At 45.1% G+C, this 24,394-nt stretch overlaps 1 protein-coding gene across 9 annotated transcripts in view; it reads right to left on the bottom strand.

The window, feature by feature from the left end:
- Positions 1 to 24,394, bottom strand: part of baiap2b (BAR/IMD domain containing adaptor protein 2b) — a 109,058-nt gene that overhangs the window by 67,124 nt on the left and 17,540 nt on the right. For all 9 annotated transcript variants that reach the window (XM_078163122.1, XM_078163130.1, XM_078163128.1 and 6 more), the window contains exons 3-4: positions 9,801 to 9,876; positions 2,432 to 2,518 (exon numbers count right to left, since the gene is read on the bottom strand). In XM_078163122.1, coding sequence (XP_078019248.1) covers positions 2,432 to 2,518; positions 9,801 to 9,876 — 163 coding nt within the window. The remainder of the gene's footprint in view (positions 1 to 2,431; positions 2,519 to 9,800; positions 9,877 to 24,394) is intronic.

Consider the following 24,394-nt stretch of genomic DNA (forward strand, 5'->3'; position numbering starts at 1 on the left):
GAAGTGAGCTCCTGAGGTGGATATGGACGTGTCGGAGCTCCCCACTGTCACATGACCCTCCCCACAAACAAACACTCTATCTGGTGGAAACAGTGTCACCCATGGATTCACTTGGCGGAGCTTCTCTGAGCGTGACTTCTTACAGTCCCACAGTTTGCCCCTCTCTTTGCATCCTGCCAGGTGATTAGCATTTTCTGAACGTGATTTTCTGAAGCCACGCGGCTCCACACCAGTGATGGAATATGCAGAGCAGTCTGCACAGAGCACAGCTGCTCTGAGCCCCGCTGATACGTGGAGACGCCATCAATCCATGTTGCTCATCCTGCTCTGTCATCTGACCGGAGGCGGAGGGAGGTTCTGCTGAGTCATGGTTCGGCTGACAGAAAAAGAAATCCAAAAGGGAGCTGCAACACGCATGCAGACAGACAACTGCAACAGCACAGTGAGACAGAGTGAGATGCACAACAGATCATGGACACAGGGATGCACAGATGGATGATGGGATATCCTGATGACACGTCTGCACACCAACTCAAACTTTCATGTGTATTTTTTTTAATGTGTAGTGATGCAGAAAAATGTTGCACTTCTTTTCTGAGAAATTACTCGCTGTACGAAGACCTTCACTTTTAATCCGAGGTGGTTTTTGATAACTAAATATTTAACCCTTTGAACTCTGCAGTAGAAACGGTCCACCAGTACCTGCTTTTGCTTCTTGTGATGTCATTTCCTGAAGTATCTTCAAATGCTTCATATCCTTAAAATCTATACAACCTGAGCTAAAAAAAATATGTCGGTCACTAAACTATGATAATTGATTTAAAATTGAAGTTGTGTCTTAAAAAAATACAAAAATCTGACCAAAGAACCTCCCAAATATTTCTTAATTCTCTAAAACTTATTTGAACTTTCATTTCATTATTTAGTTTTTGAGCTACGATCATTTTTAGGAGCAGAGTGAAAAGGTGCTTTGATGGATTCATTATTCGTTTCTCTGTTTTTGCATAGTTTGCACGACACGTAGCAAAGTGTAATGACATCTTTTTACGTGACGACACGGAGGACAGAAGCCTTAACTAGAATGACTGTTTCAGCTATTGTGTTTTTTAAAAATTTAGATCGCTGTATAAACAGAACTATTCAAACAGCGATCTCCTGCGGCCATTACAGGGACATACCGCTGTAATTACAGCAAAGTGTTTCATTTGCACGGCACATATGATAAGGTCACATAAAGTGATGATGTGATGACATGGAAGACAGAAGCTTCAGCTTTCCGCTGCTAAAAGAACAAATATTCTGTCTGTTACAGTTCTGATTTTAAATCGATTTAAACAGGATCGCGTAAACAACAACCCATCTGTAAAGGGTTACGATGACCCACAGGTTTTACGCTCAGATGAACCTCTCATACATCTGTGATCTTAAAGTGGTTAGACGGAGCTCGCCGTACGAATGAATGGAGGGACGGGAATGAGCCAGAATCAGCGTGGGCGCACAGGCCGAGCCAAGTATCGACTCAGAGAGACAAATGAAATGATGAGGCTCCAGAGGAAGTGCCAGGGAGCACCCAAAAAGAGCTCCCCATGAATAATGGATGCAGCTTTTATATCCTCCTCACTTGGCTGTCCCTGTTTACCATCCTCTCATCTCTCCTTTCCTTCCTTCCTTCCTTCCCTCCTCTCTGATGCTGTTTCAGTCCTCGCCTGCTGTCTTAAGTCACGTCGGGGTGAACGAACGAAGAGGACGCAGTGATCCAGGGCTGACGCAGACTTGTCACACTCCCCGACATGTGACTGGGTCTCTGACATGGCTGTGACATACAGGCCTGTCTGACTGCGTACAGATGTTCCTACCTGTGCGTCTGATAGTTCTCGCCTATGACAGAGACACTGAGCAGAACCAGGGCTGATCCAACCGAAACCAGACAACACGCTGCGTGAGAGCTGAGCGAGCTGGACGTCTGTTCCTCACGTCCACTCAGACGCTGTGAATATTCTGAGGTCTGGTTATGAATGGAGAGCGAATCGCCATGTGGTGGGTTTGTGAATGTTTGATTGGCTCACAGTGGTGCAGTAAAAAAACAACTGGAGAGTCTTTATTGTCTCTGAATGAGGGAAACAGGAGATTAACCAAACGAGCACGCTGTGGCAGATATGCAGAATTCATTCTTCTAAACTTAAAATGTGTTTGATTTAAGTGGAGGTGATGAAACATCAGATCAGCTCTGAGTAGACGACTCTGTTTGAAGTCTTTAAAGCACCGCAGAATCGGCTGTGTATATGTGTGTGTGTGTGTGTGTGTGTGTGTTTGGTTTCAGGTTGGTCATCAGCTGCTTCTGCTCCAACAGCTCCAGCCATCCCATTCACCATCTGCTTGTGCAACCCCCCTCCACCCCACCAGGGGTGCTACAGCCACTACGAGGACTCACCAAGATCCTTAGAGCCTTGACTTTCGCTGGCCATCTCACCCATCCGCACCAGAGCGTCGAAGTAGCCCTTTGCAGCGTATGTGACACCTGGAAACATGGAAGCATTGGGCATCAGATCAAGGGTGCGGAGTTGAAATGATCTTCTTCAGCTCAGCAACCCTCCCCTGCAGCCCACCCCCCCCAGAGAGGTCAGGCTGGGCATGGGAAATAAAAGCGACAGGCGGAAATGGAGACCAGGCAGGAAGAGAAGAAGCTCTATGGAGGCAACTAACAGAGAGAAGCTCTAGAGACTCATCTCAAGGTAAAACTGAAACTCATCTCAGCACAGACTGCTCTGGAGTTTAAAGGGTTAGTCACCCAAATTACACAAAGACACATCCTCTTACTCGACCATGATGGTATCCAGCCATGCAAACACTTTAAAGATCTAATCGTCCGTCACAAAGACTGAGCTCCGTTTTAGATCTGACTCCAGGTCGGTGCTCGGAGGCCAACGAATATTCAACAAATCAATACAATAAATGTCTGCACTGTGCATTTCTGCAAACCACAGATATGTTTCAACACTGTGGTTATGTTTAGGCAGAAGAAATGCTTGGTTACAGTTGGAATAAGATCAGATTTGATTTGATCTTGCTAAAAAGCAAACCCCAGTCAGCTCAGATACTACGTCACTTCAGAAATGTTATAATATGAAATGTAGAAATGTAACGTATCTGTGGTTTGCAGAAACGCACATTAACAACATTTTTTTCCGCCGAATATTTGGTCAAATCTTTACACTCTGTCTTTTTGTTTTAATAAAGTGAAGCGTATAAAACGTTCAGGTCGCAGGCCTCAAAATGCTTATTAACGTGAATAAATCAGTGAATAACTTCCCTGAAGGTCGGGGTCTCTCTAAGACGCGCTCTGTGAGCTGATGAGTTCACACAGTGAGATAACGTTTGTTAGAGATGGAGAGCAAACAGCGCTGCCTTTAAACAATGGAAGAGGCGGCGCTGCTGCAGAACGCTATTTAAAGTAACAGTGAGACAATGAAATCTGACTGGAGTGACGGATAAATGACGGCCCATCAGAGCCAGTTAACACTTGTGAAGACAGAATGATTGCTGAAGGTAGAAACAGCAGCTGTGATACGACATGAAGCGGATTCAATCCTGCGACTGATTCAACCGCAGCAAACACCTGCAGGTGAACAGAGTTTAACTTGAGCTACCCGAAGCTTTCGTTCAGCAGGTCAGTCGGTCTACATGACTGGTTACCACAGAAAACCACTATTCTGTAATTTGGGTGAAATGAATCTTTAAAATCCAACAGCACCATCTTAAAAACACCCTGCTGAAAACTTCCCACAGCACTGATGTCAAAGCATTTTGCAATTCAGATACTGCATGTCAGCCATTGTTCTCTGCGGTGCACTGTCACACAAGACCAGGGACACTGAGACAGGACGGTGACTCAGTCAGGCCTCAAAAACTGGGACAAGATGGCCTGAAGCAGCAGGTCGGGGGTGAGCCACACAGCGACTGACAGCCATGAGGACAGAGGACACATGTCCAGCCAGGAGATACATATGGATGAGGGCTGCATTTCTAACAGGGCCGTCATGTTGATGGGTGTTTGTGCTGTGAACTGCCAGAGGACGCTCATGCAGGATCCCGAGAGAGCGCAAACAGGACAGAGGATTCACATATCACCACAGGAAACAATGGGAGTCTATTCTGAGCTAAGGTTCTCATCCACAGAGACGCCGAGCGAAGCCCGCTGCTATGAAACTTATTGTTCAGAAAGTGAAGGCGACGTCTGAAATAACTCGGCCTGCTTTCACTCCTATATCTGAACCATGAAGCGAGATAACAGCCAGTAAATCTGCACACAGCAGTGCAGCCCTCCGGGGTAAGCTGTGACACAGAGACAAGCACAGACCCTTCCCTGGCTTCTCCTGAGCCCGGCTTCAGTTAAGCCTAGGTGGGATATGAGAGTGCGACAGAGGGGATGGAGGTGAGGCTAAGACGGCTGGGTGAGCGCGGCTAATTTAATCGATGTCCGCAGAAATCCCAGCCGGGAGGAGAGCGGGGCGGCGAGGTGGGATTAGCTGAGGAGATGCTCTGCTTGTCTGTCAGCTGGAAAGTGACGGAGAGAGGGAGGAAGGTGGAAGGAAGGGAGGGAGGAAGGAAGGAAGGAAGGAAGGAGGGAGGGAGGGAGAGGAGGGTTCTGCCTGTAAAGAGGATTAGAACAGTGATATAAAGGCGATACAGAGTCAGCGTGAATGAAACACAAACAATAAAGACGTCTACATCAGGTCGGACGTCCACTGAGCACTGAGTTGATGCTTTGCAGGTCAGAAGGCGTCCACGTTCACACTGACATCCACCTTTTCAGTCTTTACTCTAAAAAGAGTTTCATAGATTAACTGTTGTTTCCACAGTGTGCATGTGTGTGTGTGTCAGCTGTGTCACACACTGTGAAAAGGCTGCTGTGAATTTTAACTGGACGCCGGATGCCACTACGTTACTGTAGTGTTTTCATGTGCAGCCGTGGGTCCCTCTGGTCACGGGTCCACATTTCTGCTCCGAGCTGTTAGCTGTCTCCATCACTCACTCTTCAGCAGGAAACAGCACTTCAAAATAAAAGCTCTGTGTCGGAAATTCACTGTACTTCAAAATAAAGTGTCTTTTTTCTTGTGGTCCACTTTTGCACCACAACCCGCCAACTGGGAACCACTGATTTACAGTATCATTACTGGACATATTACAGTAAAATACTGTTCAAACTACAAACATCAGTTACAGAACGTTTTATCTTTATGTTTCTGTTAGGGATGCACGAGAATATGGGCAGGTCATTATATATCACAATGAATGAATATTCCGACACTGAACAGTGTTTCATGTCTCCATCTGCTGGTGGGCCGTCACCATAAGATGTTCACGATAATATGATGTTAAAGGAAATGGCCACTTTAGAATTAAAATACAGACAGTGCTTACTGACCCTCATGCCGACAAGAAGTCCAGTGTAGTTATTTAATCCACAAAACTCGTTTGGGGTATCGGAGGATAACAGCCAGTCCGATTTTTCCATACACTTGAAGTGCAAAATCATTTTGAAAATGTAATAAAACTCTGCTAATGCATTTCAAAAACGTCAGAACGGCTCGTCTATCGTAATCCAAGTGCCCTGAAGCCAAGGCATGCAAAACTGACTTGAAAAGACAAAATGTACTCTACTTTTATAGCATCATTTCTCACCGTGGTCAGTTAGCCTGCAACTCGTGAGACTCGAGAACAAGACAACACAGTAAACACAGCACGCCTGCAGGCGGCTAGCTGTTATCCTCCGATACCCCAAATGAGTTTTGTGGATTAAAAAACTTCACTGGACTTCTTGTCAGCATGAGGGTCAGTAAGTACTGTCTGTATTTTCATTCTAAAGTGGCCATTTCCTTTAATTCCACTACAGAAGAGACTTGATGATCACTGAAATTAGGTGGGAAAAAGCGGATATATCGGTATCGGTTTAAGTTATCATCCAAATAAGTTGTTACATATCAGCTAGTCTCTATTTACAGACTCCACATTCAGTGAATGTAGAGTCTGTAGGCAAACCCCGGAGATCTTGCCTCTGGAAGAAGAGCGGAAGAGCCCTGGTTTCCAGTTGTAGGCTGTTTGTAGTCGACGTGATATTGACCAATCACGTTTTTATTGCCAGGTTAAACGGTCCGTGCGGTGAACTAACGAGGCGGAACATAATTGGCGTCACTGCAAATTGTGAATCCATCGCAATGGTTCAGCATATTTACTTATATATAAACGTTAGTCGGAAACGGAAATTCGCCTCCTCCGCCCAAATCAAACCGGAATGCTAAAAAAATCGGGGGTCTGCCCCCAGAGGCTGTATCGCCGATGGGTTCCGAGAATGTATATCAGCAAAAAGTCTGATGCTGTGCGTCAATAGTTTCTGTTTTCACAAACAAACCATTTAAAGCTCGTACGGTCCGACGTGTCAGAGGAAACTGTGAGAAAATCCTATTTTGATCCAAAGACGTAGAATGACAAGCGGCTCCAGCTGCTCTACTTTTCCATATTTTGACGCAATAACCGGCGTGTGAGGGAACAGTATCAGAATACGCAGGACTGCATTTAAACAGGAATATTGGTGGAATATTCAATTTCATCTGCCATGTGAACAGGCACAATGTGTTCAGGCACAAAAACCACTTGGTTATGGTTCAGATCATGTTGGGGTTTTAAAAAAACCTGTTTAGGGGGCAAAATGGCTGCTGGAAAAACAGCAACATGTCGCTAAACAACACACATTTGTCAGCTGAAATGACGCCAGAAACACAGCGATGTCTCAGTGAAAACAACTGGTTTAGTTGTTTGTTGGTGTTGAACAGAGGTCTGCAGCTTGGCAGGCGTCTCCTCGAGGTGTCACGCCATCCACCATCCCCTCCACCCCTGATGACAGTTAGCTCAGATACTACGTCACTTTAGAAACGCTGATATGACACTGTACGTATGAACCCTGACCCATCATCACAGGTCGGCCCACAGCGCTCTGATCTCACACCACAAAAAAATTGCAAGTGTGGCCGTTCTCGGCTGAAACATTTTCAGTGTTTCATGAAATATTTTATCACTCTCTTCTCCTCTCGTCTGATTTTGAATATCTGACAGTCCACCGCCAACATTTTCGTCACGTCTCGTCCCGTCAGCAAAATGAAACCTACATTTCATCATAGTTATTATTATCCAAGATCTATTTTTAGCTCATCAACGTCTCATCTTCATCATCAAGAAAAAGGTCACTGATGAATGTTTTTCATCGTAGTTTGCGCTAACAAAATTATCACTGCAGAGCGCTGAAATCTCATCATTACTAAACATCGCCGAATGTTGCTCCCAGTCCTACCCTGACTAAATGTCTCTGTCAAGATGACCTTTGGAAGACGCTAGATTTTGGTTACAACGCAAATTAAAACAGTCGTCAGTATTCTGCTTCAAACTGTCGTTGGCATCCGATGTCTTGACTTTGACTTTCCATCACAATCTAAATTCAACCAAATAGTAATGTCTAACGACCTCGGTGACCAGCTCAGGAAAATATGAACAAATGGGTCAATCGACGCGCTAAAGACGCAGCTGGCAGATTATCTGATAACAAACTGAATCATTAAGTCTCCCTCTGATTGATATCTAATAAATTATTGTTATGATATTCCATGAATTAGCGCCCCACGAATGACGTTAGGTCCTTAACGCACAGTTACGTGATGCGTAACGTAACAAAAAAAAAAAAAAGATGGTTGGTAAAAATGACGTATCATAAAAGTTCTGATATTATTTACACAACAGTTTCATAAACGAGGTCACGTTTATGTGTACGTTCTCTCTGTGTCAGAATAGAGTTTTTTGTTTTTTTGGTGCACATGACTAAAGGAGATGTTTACACCGTGCTTGAAGACAACAGGAAGTCTGCCTACGTCTGAACTGTTTTGTTTAGTGTGTAGTCATGTGTAACACTGTGATGAAATATAGAAACAGAAAATCAAGTCAGTAGGGGACCAATGATGTCATTTTGGTGCGAATTCTTAAATAAACGTCGTTCATCTTTTTCCCTGCATCGTGAGGACTCTGGATCTTCACAGAAAGGAACTGGAACACGAGTCAAAACTGAGACACCTCCTAAGTGGAACCCGGGTGTGTTAAAACACACACCTGAAAATAACTCACACGGTGCTGAACACAAGTCTCCGGGGGAAAGTTCGGGTTTTTGTGACCCGCCCATCAACCCCACCTGCCTCCTTATGAGACCACTCAGGACTTGTTTACTTGTGTCAGCACACTGGTCACGTGATCGAAGCCTTTGTACGAATCTGTGCGTTTAACTTGTCATAGGAAAACGGCCTCAGTAGAAACAACAGTTGTATGTAACAGATAAGTAACAGTTTTAACCTGGACTAGACGTCTGATGACCTTCAAGCCACCAATCAGTGCTCTCTGTGCTCTCACACAGGTGACCTCTCCCAGGTGAGACGTTCTCTCAGCTCCCGTCTCCGACAGCACTAACCTGTAATACAGACTTTAATAAAGACTGAACCCGGGCTGAGCACCACATCCCAAACCACACTCCCCACATCCAGTCCAATCCAGCCCAAATCCTCTCAGACTCAAACAAACAGGAAGTCAGCGTCCCCTGAGACGCAGACCTGCCGCCCCAGTTCTACAGAAAAACCAGAGGCTGCACTGGCGTCTCTCCAGTGACAGGAGACACTCGCTGGGTGCCCGGCCTGCTCTACACTCTGCCTGTGTGCCGCTGCCTGGCATTGATGAAGTGTAATCCCCACTCAGGGAGTCGCAGCGCTATTTTTAGCCTTATCTATCAGACTGGAGCGAGGCCTCCTTTTATTGGTCCTGCTGAGTCTTCCCTGCACATGAAGGAGAGCCCTGCTGCACGCCGTGCAGACCACACCACCTCTGAAAATATGATACGACCCCGATAACCACTCCCTGCAGAGAGACGTGATGGAGCGCAGCTGAAAAGAGCTTTTCTTATCAACAAATGGAGGCAGGTCTAATCTGATTGGACGAAGCGTGAAGTATCCTAATCAATGGCGACTAATCAGAGTCCATCAGACACTAATAAGCTGCAGGACATTTGCTGATGAAGGTTTATTTATGTCCCATTTTTCAGTTTCTGAATATTTCTCTCTCAACCTTTTTATTTTTTTGGACATGGTCTTGTCCTGGATACCGGCTCGTTCTCGTTTCTTCGGCCCCGTGGGGGGGCGCCGTTATTCTCGCGACTCCTCCTGTTCCACTTCCCATTGGTTTATGTTCCACTTAGCTCCCCCAAGACGTTCCCGGTGCTTTTGTCTTTAACCTTGAGCCACTGCTGCATGAACACCTCCATCTTTCTGTTGCTCACACACACACACACACACACACACACACACACACACACACAACCTGTGCAAGCCACAAAAAGCGATGGAAAAGGACGGACGGAGAGGCGGACAATTAAGATCAATGAACTGTGTCAGAGGGAGGTGTGGACATGGACATCATCACAGAGGGACAATCAGAGGACAGAGTGTCGTCTCGGAAGCAAGTCTTTGACATTATTTTGGACACCAGATATTCTCTGCAGGGACAGAGCAACTTCTTCAGAGACATCAGGTTTGTGATGCAAACACAAGAAGCTGCTGAATATCTGTGTCATCATCACGTCTCTACTCCAGAAAAATTAAGAGGATATAAAAGCAGCGCCAAGCATCGGGTCGGCCAGCCCTCGGCCTGGACGGCTGGACAGACAGGAGGAATGAGACGAAGATGGAGAGGAAAGCAGAAATGGTTGGTGTACTCACTGGTGAGCGCCTTCTCGTAGCTTTTCCCCATGGCGATGAAGTTGCGCAGGCAGGGGTTGAACTGCTCCATGATGGACTGCAGAGACACAAACAGCACGTTTGGTTAGTCAAGAAGCAGCAAAGATACAAACACTGATATGAGCTCCAACGACAAGTGGAGCTCCACTCTTTACTGGGGCATGAACACACACACACAGAGTGGGACACACAGCAGAGTCAGCGGAGCCAACCAGGAGGAAGAGGATTCATTTCAGCTCACGGCCACGACTGGAGGGACGAAATACAGGAGAAAAACCAGGAAGAGAACAAGTCACTGGGGGGGCGGGTGTGTATATGTTGTGTTGTGTGTGTGTGTGTGTGTGTGTGTGTGTGTGTGTGTGTGTGTGTGTGGATGGAGGGTGGGGGGGGCTGTTTCCTGTCACCTCCCCTGCTGTCTCCATTAAAATAAAGCCTGGTTTTGGCTGCAGCCTCCCGTCAGCTCAGCAGCAGACCTGGACCGTCTCCGTCTCTCCAACACTCTGTGAACTCTGCACACTGCTCCTGCTAATTACTTTTTTCTAAAGGGTCACTCCACCCAAAATTATAAATACAATCTGTTTTCTCACTTCTCTGTGCTGCTGTGAAATCTGACAGATAAGACCATCTGCACGGCTGACACGGCTACAGGGAGGTGTCGTAACCAGGCCTGTCGTAGTTTTAATGGACGATAAATTCTGCAAGAGATATTATCGTCATTGAGAGATCGTTTTGTGCCGCAGATATAATGATAATATAACAGTACCCCTTCAAAGAGGAATGAACTTTTAATTCTTTCAAGGTCATTAACAGCTGTTGTTATGTCTTTACAGGAGCAGCCTATGAAGGGGAGATACTGACAGATATGGAGTTTAATGCAATAACGATGTTCTCTTTAGTGTCTCAGGGTTTCCCACACATTCACTGATTTGTGGCGGCCTGCCATGATTAAAACATCTGCCGCCACCTTTTGATTTTCTATTTTCAGAGCATTTTTGGAGTGAATACACTGTTCAGTTATTTGCTCCACACTCACACAGCGCAGAGCGATTCTGGGTACAGACGGAGCAGCAGAACATCGGAGAAAATGGATTTAGTGTGTCAGTTTGACTAAAACCGGACTTTTAAGATACAAGCAAACATTGACTGAAATCGTACTAAAGTGAATTTCTCAAAGTGGGACTAAGGGCCCGTCCCAATACCCCCCCTTAGCCCTACCCCTTAGCCCTACCCCTAGATTTGTGCGATCCCGTGAGGGGTAGTGGTGTCCCAATTCCTTTTTGCGTGTAGGGGTAGGGGTCATAACGAGGGGTAGTGGGTATGAAACTAGCCCTTTGGAGCAAGGGATTTCAGATGCTGACTTGCCAGCAAGGGGTAGATGTCGCCATGGCTACCACCGAGCAAGAGACGGGGAAAAAAGTTTTTATTGCTATTCACGATGTCTAGATTGGAGTTGACAGTAAGATAGCCAGCTAGCTAACGTTACCGTCGTCAGGTTGCTTGTTAGCTAGCTAGCTAGCCGTCTGTCATCTGTCCTGTTCTGCAAAATTGTTGGATTTTTCACATTACGATAACACGCCAGCTATGCTGCCTTGTAATGTTAGCTGGTTAGCTAGCTAGCTAGCAGAAGTCCCCTGTCGGACATATCTTATTATTGTAATGGTACGTTAGTGTAAAGCATAATAGTCGCTAACTTTACCGTTACGTTGTAGATGCCGGTTGGAAATGTAGTTGGCTCGTGGCTTCCTGTTTAATATAGTTAAGTATGCGTGAATATAACCAACACGGTGACGTAGTGAGTGGTGTCCCGATTTCTAGGGAAAGATTTCAACCCCTACCCCTCGTTGCTTCATTTCGAGGGCCAATGGGTAGTGGACAAGGGGGGGTATTGGGATTAGGCCTAACACACCCAGATCATGTGACTCCTGCATGTATACAGTCAATCAGACCCAAACTGGCCGAGGCGCTCTGAGCATGCTCCACAGTTTCCGCCCCGGGCTTTGACCCGGAAGTCCAATAGCATTAAATGTGTAAGAGAAGAAGAAGCCGGTAACAACATGGAGAAATCTACATTCAGAGCCGTGACTTTTTGGACGCACCAAATGTACAGAGCTGTAAAGTTGTCCACCATGGTACCAGTTAGCTGCTAGCTAACCGTAGCTAACTTGTTTGTCCATTGTTTGGTCTGTGACGTAATATGTCAACAGGAAAAAGGTTTGATTTTTGATTTTGTCAAATCCAAAGCAAATTTGTGACTCAAGTCTGATTCAAGTCCAAGTCATGTGACTACAGTCCAGACCTCTGAGTCTGGCATGATGTCATCTGAAATGTTGCCGTCACTCTTATGCAAAACACACATAAACACAACAAACAATATCAAGGTCAGGTCCACACATCGTACGATCAGTTGATAATTATCCTGCCAGGCCTCACTGTATCCAACATTATGAAGCTCCATGTGACAGTTTGGACTGACTCAACCTCAGACAGATCATGTGATCAGAAGGTTTCGGTGACTTGTATGATCCAGTTCTGAGTTATCAGAGGAGCAAGAGCACGACTGATTTACACACAAACACACATATTCAGAGCAGCAGATGAATTTAAATCTGAGATGACTGAGTATTGATCAGCTCACAGTCAGAGTGTCCACAGCAGGACACACAACGAGGTCTGAGCCTTCATTAACAAGGGAAGGAAAAGTCACCATGAAATATATAATGAGTTTTACATCTCTGTCTGCAGTGACTCACCCTCCCCCTCAGTCCGCGCTGCCCTTTCACTTCTGCTGGATCTCCAACAAAACCCAGCAATTTAACCAGCGGCCGTCCTCTCTCTTTGACTCTCCGCTCTCAATTTGAAATGGCAGACTTGTCAGACATGCGGCGAAGGCTGGAGGCAGAGAGGAGGTAAAGGGAACGAGTGGGAGACGGATGACAATTCGAAACACTGCAACGGCTAACAAGCAGCCTTTGAGTAATGAAGACCTGCTCAAAAGCAGCAGTGGAAACAGGCCGTCGTTCCAGTCGTTCAGTTAAAAGGCAGCAAAGTGTTTCTGAAGCCTCTTTCACGCACAGGTCCCAGTAAATTACTGGGACAACATTTCAGGCACCACTACTGATTCACTTCTCACACATGCTCTACATTCCCGTCTCACACCTTTTCACACATGCGATGGAAATGCTGGAACAGATGGTGCAGGGACGGTCCAGCAGACAGCGGTACTGAAACATGATGGATGCTAACCGTCACGAAACTCAACAGAAGACGAAGAAGAAGATGGGGCGAGGCCGGATGTACGCAGTGGAAGATGTTGCTTGTTATTTTCAGGAAGATGGTGGGAGACGAGCTGTTTTGTCTTGTAATGTTTTCATTCACCCGTGAAAGCCTGGGAGTGAAGGCTAAACCGTAAACAAGTCATGAAAAACGTCATCAGTGGCGTCTTGTGATTGGTTTGCTCGCTCCAGGTGAAAGCGTCTTTCATCAGGTGGACATTACCCTTTCTGTACTCGTCCCAGCAGTGTTCAGGCTGTTTTCGTGGTCTGTTCGTACATTTAACCATGAAAAGTAATGCTAATGTTCCAGTGATTTCCATAAAGCGCATGTTATCATGGAGGCCCGTGATCATGTGACCAACCTGCTGACAGAGGTAAAGAAGTAAATGTAATAAGTAGTAATAGTCAACTTCGAGTTATTTTAAAAAGCATCATCACGTTAAGTACGTAACCTGATGACACCCAACAATGTTTCTTTCCCTAACCCAAACCTACGTAACGTTAAATTCAGTACGTAACTTTACAATAAGTACGTAACACGATTGCAGCCAGCCATGTTTGTTTTTTCCTAAACCTATCCTACATAACGTAACGTTACATTGAGTACATAACTTTACATCAATTATGTAACATGATGGCTACTTAGCATGTTTCTTTTCCTAAACCTAACCAATGTAACTTAATATTAAGTATGTAACTTTATGTCACGTACGTAACGTGACGACTCTCAATCATGTTTCTTTCCCAAATCTTACCAACGGAACTTTACAATAACTATGTAAAGTGACACTTCCCAACCCCGTTTCTTTTCCTAAACCTAACCTACGTGATGTTAAATTCAGTATGTAACTGCACAACAAGTACGTAACATGACTACAGCCTACCATGATGGTTTTCCTAAACCTATCTAACTAACGTAACGTAATTACATAACCTTATGTTAGGAACATAACGTGATGACTCCTAACCATGTTTGTTTTCCTAAACCTGACCTACGTAACTTTATGTTAAATATATAACATGACAACTCCTAACCATGTTTGTTTTCCTAAACCTAACCTACGTAATGTAATGTTACATTGAGTACATAACTCTAGTACGTAACTTTATGTTAAGTATGTAACGTGACAACTCACAAACCTTTCTCATTTCCTAAACCTAACCTACACTACGTTACGTTACAGTACATGACCTGACAGCAGCCAACTGTTTGTTTTCCTAAAGCTAACCTATGCCACGTTTCGTTCAGTACGTAACGTGACATCGGTCAACCATGATTCTTTTCCTACAGTTAACCCGATTGGTTAGAGATCATACAAGCTGTCGAATGATGATCCAATGTTACGGTTTCTTTCACAACCCGGCCGTACCAGCGTCTTCTCCGAAATGTTCCGAGGTCTTACACTGGCGGTACAGATTTCCCTAAATATTACTGACTGCTCCTAAATGCTCCTGAACATTTCAGGAACAGACTGCCTGTGTGAAAGGGGCCTGAGCTGAGATATTTTAAACGACGGGAGCAGAGAGGAAGGAAGACTAAGGGGGGCAGAGAGAACAGAAGACTGAGCATAAGGCAAGGGGAGAGGAGGGGACACCTCAGGTTGACAGAAACGTCTTTTTGTGGCTGCTCGCTACGAGGGATGCTTGCTAATGCCCGCCGGCTGACGCACAACAGTCACCTTGGTACACAAACTTCACCATGACTTCAAAAAGGGAAGCAGGAAGTAGGGCAGGACGACACAGGGGTGCAGGAAAATAGGCCTCCTGCCTGGTGAATGGAGAGAGTGAAGAGCTTTAAGGTGCTGAAATCACGCTCTGTGTAGGAAGCGAGGAGGAACGGGAGCTGGACTCATAATAAGTGGAACAGGATTCTGAAACATGTGAGGCTGATTTCTGGATGGAAAACTGCTTCTGATCAAAAGCTCCCCGCTGCGCTTCCTCGCACAAGATTTTTCTAACATTGCTCAGCAGCGTCTGATGTGGTAATCCCACACACAAACAGCACGCAGGAAAAAAGAGGCTGGTTGTGTTTCTTTGTGCATTTCTGGGGACAAACAAACCTATTTATACCCCAAGTCCCCCTCGGCCCCCTCTCCCATCTCTGGGTGTATTTTCTGTTATGTAAGAACAAACCGAGTTGGTGGAAGAGCTCCAGCAGCGGTAATCAGTGCCGCGGCTGCACCGCCGCTTGGCAGGAAGAAAGGGACCATCAACAAAAGAATAAATATAGGAGATGGAGAGAGAGGCCGCTTCTCATGTCTGAATCAACACAGAGAGGACCAGGAACATCTCCGTCAAGAGCTGAGTGTGTGTGTGTTTGTGTGTGCATGAGTGATGAGTCGTGTTATATATTCACTGTCGGACAGGTTCGGCCTCATGCGGCGCATTCTTCTGCTGAGTTGGCATGGAGGTTGTTAAAATACCTTCAGATGTAGTTACTGCCACACGTGAACAAACACACTGACTCACACAGATACACGTCAGAAAAAGCAGGCAACACGACAAGAACCTTTTCAATGTTTAGGAACTTTTTAGATGGCTCTTTAAGTTTTTTACAGAACATTTTTAAAATGCAACCCAGCGCCTGTAATTGGTCAGAAAGATGGATTTTGACGATACAGGCAAGAAAATTTCAGAGACCATTTCCGGAAGTCTTGTTGGAAGTGTTTTAACTTTTAATTTGTGTTCTTGGTTTGGGCACCAACATCAGACCATCCAGAACTAAAAACATGGCCTGTAAATTACTGGGAAAGAGCAGAAACGTGTCTTATGTCCTATAAAATGCACATGAAACAAAATGCAAGACGTCGACAGATAACCGCCGAGAATATTTTTGACCGATTGTGCATGTCGGTCTTTCCATTGTTAAATCATTATGGGTGAAACAGTTAGTCACAGTCAGTCCCAGCGGCTAATCATAGTAGCTAACAGCCCTCGACGGTTCTTTTTGAAAAGTAATTTACCTTTAATTCAGCAAATACTGCTTTGTGTCTGACAGACGTTTTAGTGACATTAAACTGGCATTTCCTAAAATGTCTTTGTGGAGCTCTGGTACCAGTTGTTCTGTCTGTGTCTGTAACAACAACCAGACTGTGATAAATATGTTACTGCTACAACAGTGTTGAACATGCAGCCAGATCAAAATGGGCTGGTTCCTGTAATCTGCGATAGTTTCCATCGCCTCCCCACAGAGAGGAACGTGTTGCCACCTGACCTGTATTGAAAAATAAAATGCATCGTCCCCGTCTGAATCAATGGAGGACGGAATTTTTCCTGTATTCTCGTGCACACTCTCATGCAAACACTACGATTTCACATGATGTCATAAGAAATAATAAAACCAAAGAGACCAAAATCAGAAAACACAGACAAAAAAACAAAATCCAGAACAGAGCAGCTGACTGCACTGAGTCCCAGTTTGGTTCTGGAAACGTCCCAGTGTGTCCATCACACACACACACACACACACACACACACACACACACACGTTGGAGCTGTGAATAATGTCAGCACTGAAACAGTCTGCACATGTGCGGCGCTGCACATGCAGATGATGGTGAACTAATCTATGAGTTCCCCTCGTCACAACGTGCTGCTGTGGTCCAGGGATCATTTAATAGGATCATTAAGTTGGCCGGTCCTGGTTTTAATCCACTCTCAATCAGCTGAGCTGGTTGCTTCAGCGTCAGGGACCGAGGCTGATTAACATTCCACTCAATGAAAGAGCGTTTTTGACCGAGTGCGCGGGAAATAAGAGGGATTACGGAGCAAACGCTGCTTTGTCTCACTCTGCCCGTGTGCCTCGGTCATGTGTTTTAATTGACTCACTAATCACCTCACCAATTACACGCCAAAACTTGATAACAATACGAGGATTGTGTTGTTATCACGTTGCAGCGGTGGGGAAACGCTCTCATGGACGGATCAACACCACTGAATGTTATCTGGACGCCAGCAGAAGAACACACGCCGCTTTATCTTCTGTTCAAACTCTCATCTGGATACAAAGAGCGATAAAGACACGCCATGATGTCTGTTTACTGATCTCAGTCTGATCATGATGATGATGATGATGATGATGCACAGTTGTATCAGTCCATGATACAGCTTCAGTGTCTCTGAGGCAGTGTTTTTTAATGTCCTGGCTCCCAGACTAAATGTCACAGTGAAGCGAATCACTGGACACTTTGAAATCCACCATGAAGCGTTTGACTGATCCCACAGAAGATCCAAACATTACCAAAATAATTAGCCGACTCCGGACCAGAGAGGAGTTCACCTCTCAGACAGCTGGTGACTGCAGGTCAGTAAAATCTCCGTAAAAATACCGTGTTTGTTCTGAACACTACTTTCAGACAACGTGAGTCACATTTGGCTTCTTGAAGGAGAAAACAAACCTCTCATATTTTTATGTAACCAAACAAACCGTGCTGATGTGATTAGTCACTTCATGGATTTGATTCAAGTATTACAACAATTAAAAAAAAGTCATTTATCAGGCAAAGATGCAAAATATTCTGTTATCAGATTCTGAAATGTCAGGATCTGAAGTTTTACTGCTGGTTGGACAAAACTAGACTTTTAAAGATCTGGAGTCGTGATGGGTGTTTCAGATCAGGCTGTTCACATTAACATTTTCCAATGAAAAGTAATGCACAAAATTCGGATACATACCACGTAATCATGAGCCAGTGATTGATGCGTAACTCAGGTAATTTGGAGGCTGTAAAGACTGAAGCAGGAAGCTGTCTCGTTGGGAGGCTGGTTGGGGCGGTGGTTGGTCACAAAACACAGGACTTTACCCTGGGAGACTGTTGTTTGGAACCGGACTTTAAGTCATTTTAGGGTACGTGGTCACCATGTTTCTTTTCCTAACCCTAACTTCCGTGATTTTAATTACATAACTTTAGGTTTTAGGATGTAACGTCATATGTGGGGCGCCATTTCGTAGGGCTGCGTTCTCATGACCTCAGAATGAGACGTTTATATCTACCTACAGGGAGCAGGTCCTCGTCTATGGAGATCACCATGTTGCACCTCCATGTTTCTACGGTAGCCCAGAACGGACAAACCAAACACTGGCTCTAGATGGAGACATTCATGTTTTCATAATCAGCAGCTCAGCTCAGCAGAAAAACAGTGATTTGTACCATGAATCTGCTCATGTTCAGAGTTCTTCCTGGTGTAAATCAGCTGGTCTGTTTGTTTCTGAGAGGAGGAGACCTCTGTGGATAATTCAGCTCCTGTACAATCAACGTCGAAGGAATTCTGACCAGGAGAAGTTTCAGCTGGTTATAATCTGCAGTCCCACTAAATCGGAAATTCAGATCATCAGATGGAGACCCCTCAGTCGACTTTCATGCTGGTCAGTGTGCTGTGCAGTGAACTTGTGGGGCTGTTTTGGTTGCAGAGAGAGCGCTCTTGACTTTCACATCACTCTTTGGTACAGAAAGCTGTGAACGTGATGCAGCGGCACAGAAGAGGAGAAACTCTCCACCGTCAGGCTCTGAGATAACATGACCTTCTGTCTGCTGCTGAGGGGCTCACAGATACTCAATGAGATAGTCTCTGCTTTTAGTTTCATATCTAGTGTCGGCAAAAAATGCTGCATATTTATGACCCATCCTTAGCGCCATTGGCTTGTTTACTATATCAACTAAGTGTCACTGTCAGACTGAAACTTTGCATGGAAAAAAAAAACAGAATCATCGAGTATTCGTATTAAACGGCTGAATCTGATTCAAGTGGCATGATTCTGACTCCAGCCCTGACTGAATCTGACACACTGGACCTTTAGATGGCCGACTGGAACTCTATGTTGGTTCACCACCTCATTCTGCAGGTGATCAGCGAGGTGCTGATGTTCCTCTGCAAATACAGCGAGAGCTGCACAAATCTGAGTAACGACCCCGCCTACATTTAAGAGTACCGTCTGCATCTGTTTAGGAAACGCTAAAAGGACGTAGTGTTCAAGGACGTGTCCGGTTAGGAACATGTTGTTAGGGGACTGTACTGAGAGTGTTTGGTGGAAATTCAGCTTCAAACTATTAATTTAAAAAATATTCAGCAGAGTCGCCGATAATAACAATATTCTTTAGTTTCAAGCTTCAAATCAAAACTGGAAACAAGAGCTCCGTCCTGCTGCAGCCCGGCAGGTAAAGAGGAAGACTGGAAGCACGTGAATGTCCACATGCCATCACACACACACACACACACACACACACACACACACTTCCATGCTGCTTCTCTGGCCACCATCTGAAATATTCATCCTGACGAGGAAAAGAAAACAAGCTCCTCCACCTCACCCAGAGATGTTTGTGCAGGTCGGTGAGGCAGATGTTCACCCTGGAAGCGTCCGACTGTGACTAAATATGTGTGTGTGTGTGTGTGTGTGTGTGTGTGTGTGTGTGTGTGTGTGTAGTCGTGCTGGCAGGCAGGACTGGCTGCCATGTAGCATCAGTTTGTGCAGGAGGAAACGAAGATGTGGGCCTGTTATTGTTTTGTTGTTTTCAGGGGGTGGGTGTGTTCCTCTGTCGGTGGAAGCAGCTTGTGAACAATACTTGACAATTTTCCTTTGGGAAACAGTATTTCATCTATTTTATCTAATGTGTTCTGACAGGGAGCCACACCGACCGGCCTGTATACGGGAACAACAGAGCGCCGTCTGTCGCACCATCATCTGACTCTGACAAACACATGTGAGCTTTATAAAAATGTTGGAGCATTTTCAGATCTGTCGGCCTCATGGTTGAGCTTTGGTTCGTCTTATACCACTCTGTGTTTAACGCTGTGTCAGCACTGGAGAAAGGTCTGCTGACCCAATCAGAGCTCCACACTGAGGGGAGAAAACACTGGGTTGTTTGTATTTCTTTGAACCAATCATAGTCGTCCTGGGCGGCACTGAGCCGAAGATGCAGCAATGGTGCTCTAGCAAAATAGTGTTGGGAGACAGCAGGGGAGGAGGAGACGTCTGTCGGTCAGACTGAGCTGTGGTTACCACTCTGTAACAGTCAGGAAGACGCGCTTTGTTCAACCGATCAGCCACCAAAATTCTGACTTTTCCAAAATTGTTCTCATAACAAGTCGTCACCCATCGCAGCTTTGTTAGTTGACTTTCACGTCAACATATTACACACTCCGTATCCTCCTGCGTCTGCTGTCAACACCCTGGGACACTGCAACCAATGCCGGAACGTTAACAAAAGCGTCATGGTTTGTTGGACCCATCCACCCCCCATCCCCTGCACCCTAGAGAGACTTCCAGCCCATTACATTACATCATCACTGTCAGCGTTTCAAATTGATGTCATCAAGTAGCGTATCAAACACTTGCCACCGGTGCCGTCCAGCCGCATTATGAACTGACGCCACCTGTCTGAGCATCATACTGCTGCAACAGGTGGCCAAACAGCGCCATGTGACTTCAGAATGAGAACGATCTGGACAAACTAACAAAGACACGCAAAACCACCACAAAGTGTGTGTGTCTTGCTCCTGTGTAGGAGAGGTGGTGGGGCCCTTTGCATGTCTGTGCCCAGGGGCCACCTGTCTCATGATCCGCCCATGCTTTCGACACGGGTGAGCACGCTCACAGCTCAACACCTGACACAGGTAAGAAAACCAGCAGCAGTAAGAACACTGTGACCTGGCTGTGTGTGTGTGTGTGTGTGTGTGTGTGTGTGTGGTGAGTCAGCGCCTACATAAACAGCAGCAGCTTCGTATCATGTCGGGGCGTAAATTACTGTAAAGCCGAGCAGGCCATGTGGCACCATTAGAGCCTGCTGCGCCGCTCGCTGCCAAACAGATTAACCAGTGAGGAGGGACCTGGCAAGGAGGGAGGGACGGGGACGGACCAGGTGGGGACGAAGACAGACGGAGACAAAGACATTAAAAATAGCTGAGTGGAAGCGAGTGGCTTCATGTTTCTATGATCAGGATCATGACAGCGGACACTGAGAGACTTCTGACACCTTCTGAACCTGCGTTCTTGTAACAGGAAGCAGCCACTTCCTGTTTGAATACGTCACCCACAAATGTTAAATGTTGCGTTACAGTAAAGCGATGTATTTGCCTCCTCCCACTCCGTCATTAAATCCACATTACTGATGATTATTTATTATAAATCACAGGATGTCGGGCGTCGGTGGCTTAGTGGTAGAGCAGGCGCCCCATGTACAAGGCTGTTGCCGCAGCAGCCCGGGTTCGACTCCAGCCTGTGGCCCTTTGCTGCATGTCACTCTCTCTCCCCCCTTCACGCTTGTCTGTCCTATACATTAAAGGCTAAAAAGCCCCAAAAAATATCTTAAAAAAAATAAAAAATAAATAAATCTCAGGATGTAAATATTTTCCAAAAGCCCAAATATTTCAGCTTACAATACTGTGCAACATCGATATCATGATATTTGGTAAAGCGCTGACAGCGGCTCGAAGAATGTTCCTCTGCACACACACACACACCGAATGCAGCTGCAGGAAGTGACATCACGGGAAGTTCAGTCACTCACATATAAACAGTCTCTGAAGGATCTCACAAAGGACATGATAAAAAAGTAAAAGAGAGGATGGCTGTGGCCCCGCCCCCTCCTGAAACACGCCGCTGTAATCTCAGAGTCAACAGTTTGAGTGCTGATAAGTAAAGTTCACCCTTTGTTCCCCCTGACGTTTAAATGTGTGTGAACGGGTCGGGATATGAAGGTTAACCAGATTACACACACACACACACACACACACACACACACACACACACACACACACACAGAGGAGAGGTCATTTCTCCAGGTGGTCGCCCTGGAAACAGTGAGGGTTGGCGCTGCACCGAGGTGTGTTTGGCTACCACTCACACGTCAAGGTGACCTGCTGTCATCAAGTTTTACTGTGTGTGTGTTTCTGTGTGTTACTGTGTGTGTGTGTGTGACACACCTCTCAATTACCTGTCGCCACGCTCCCATCTCTCACCGTGTGACATGTCAGCTGGTGTTCAAACACTCATCACTCACACACACTCAGCAGTGTGTCGTCACTGTATGACGTTTTCAATCAAACTGCGACGTCCTGAACAAACAAACACGTTTCTGTTTGTTTCAGACATTTTACTTCATTCACACCTGAACACGCTCGTCTGTGTCCAAATATCATCTTCATAAGACACATGAACATAAACCCAACAGTCCGAAGCTTCATTCAGAACGCTGACATTCAAATTCTAAACCGACATTTAAATAGTACGCAGCGGTTTTTTTTATTTCATGTCTGTGTGTTGTGTTTATGACACAGTCGCAGATAAAGATCAGACTTCATTAATATTCTTATTATTGTATTAGAATATGTAGAATCAGATTCCAGAGGCGCCTGCGTCGCATTGTTTCCAACTCAAACATATCCACCAACTACAGACGGTCTGTCCACATTTATTTAAAAAACACAGATGTCGTCATCTCCAAAATGTTTTTATCCAACGAAATATTCTGTTATTTGTTGGCTTTTAGCCTTTCAAATAAAAAAAAGACAGACGCACGCAGCTGTCGAGGAGCGGTCTAACAGCGCTGTAAATTTATTCATTAAAGAGGATTTAATAAAAAAAGAGTGATTTAATCTGATGAATCATTTTAGGATTTTGTTCGAGGTTTTTTGTTTTCTAGGGTGTTAAAAACGTGTCCTCACACAACAGGACGCACAGTATCTTACAGATTAGGTTCATGAAGAAAAATCCTAGTTGAGCTTCAACACGTTAGGTACCTAACCTAAAGTTACGTACTTAATGTAAGGTGATGTAGGTGAGGTTCATCACTTTAACAACTTAACGTTGTTACAGGTTTAGAAGAAGAAAAAAAACAAAGTTGGGATTGGTCATGTTGCGTACAAGTTACACACTAAACGACCAGTTACGTACTTAACGTAAAGTTACATAGTTGAGGTTAAGGAAAAAAATCCTGGTTGGGCTTCAAACTTAAGTTACATAGTGGAGGTTTAGTTGTAGGAAAAGATATGTGGTTGGAATTTGACACGCTGTGTACTTAATGTTAAGTTACATACAAAACAACCAGGCGGAGTTTCCCTTTTTGTACTACTTCCGTCTTTACTGGCAGTGTGTTGGTCACATGATCACAGCCTCCATGATTTAATTACATACTAAACAACCAGTAACGTATTCAACGTAAAATTAGGTAGATTAGGTTTAGGAAAAAAATCATGGCTGAGCTTTATCACACTATCTACTTAACGTCAAATTACGTACTTATCGTAAAGTTACGTAGTTGAGGTTTAGGAAGTTTAGTTGTAGGAAAAAATATATGGTTGGGATTCCTCACGTTGCATAATTAAAGTTACGTACTTAAGGTAACGTGAAGAAGTACATTAAAATAAGTCAAAGTTCACCTGGTGTCACATGGGACACGAATACTAACGACGCCACCTCAAACTGTCTCTGTAGGTGGAGTTTCCCTTTTTGTACTACTTCTGTCTTTACTCCTGTCAGCGTGTCGGTCACATGATCACAGCCTCCATGATTACAGCAGTTACATACAGATTACAGGCTCATGATTAACGTGGCTTATACACAAACTCCAGCGCACACATTTCATAGTTATCCAAATGAACAGTTTATGAGAACAGCTGCATAAAATCTGGCAACAGACCAACAATGCTGAAGTGGAAAAACTCAGGAGAAACTTTGAATGTTAAACCATGGCGTTTGGTGCGGCCCTACATCATTCAGTATTATGATTGGACGCATCACTTCCTCTAGTCTGTGTGTGTGTGTGTGTGTGTGTGTGTGTGTGTGTGTTCTGTTATCGTCCTCTACAGTAGTTCATTTTAGTTAAAGCCACATTCCTGCCGTCTCTTTATCAGGACCTCCTCCTGATAAACACAGAGGTGTTTTCATTCCCACGAACCCTGATGGGAACTTTCCACACGGATCAGACTGGATGTTGCCGACGGCGTCACCTCCAGTTCGTTACAGCCTCTCCTTCATGAATGTGTAATATGACATGTAACCAGAAGGATCCCTCCCCACGTGTCTTTTAAAGTCTCATATTTTCACTGTAATGTTTCTGTTCCATCTTTAGGTTCTTCACTGTTGCGCCTTCATTTTTTTATTTCCTCTTTCCTTAAAGCTTCTCGGTCATAAATCTCATTCAGATTACCAGCGGCTGGGTCGGACTGCCCGCCGGGCCTCCGACCCAGCCGCTGGGACAAATGTTGGCACCGTACGAATCTGCACTTCACAAATCGCTACATTTGTATGTTATGCAACTGACATGTTGAAACTTTATGTTTAAACACCACTGTGGTAAACGTGTG

The sequence above is a fragment of the Epinephelus lanceolatus genome, chromosome 21 (genome assembly GCF_041903045.1).
Source record: "Epinephelus lanceolatus isolate andai-2023 chromosome 21, ASM4190304v1, whole genome shotgun sequence".
Classification (NCBI taxonomy): Eukaryota; Metazoa; Chordata; class Actinopteri; order Perciformes; family Serranidae; genus Epinephelus; species Epinephelus lanceolatus.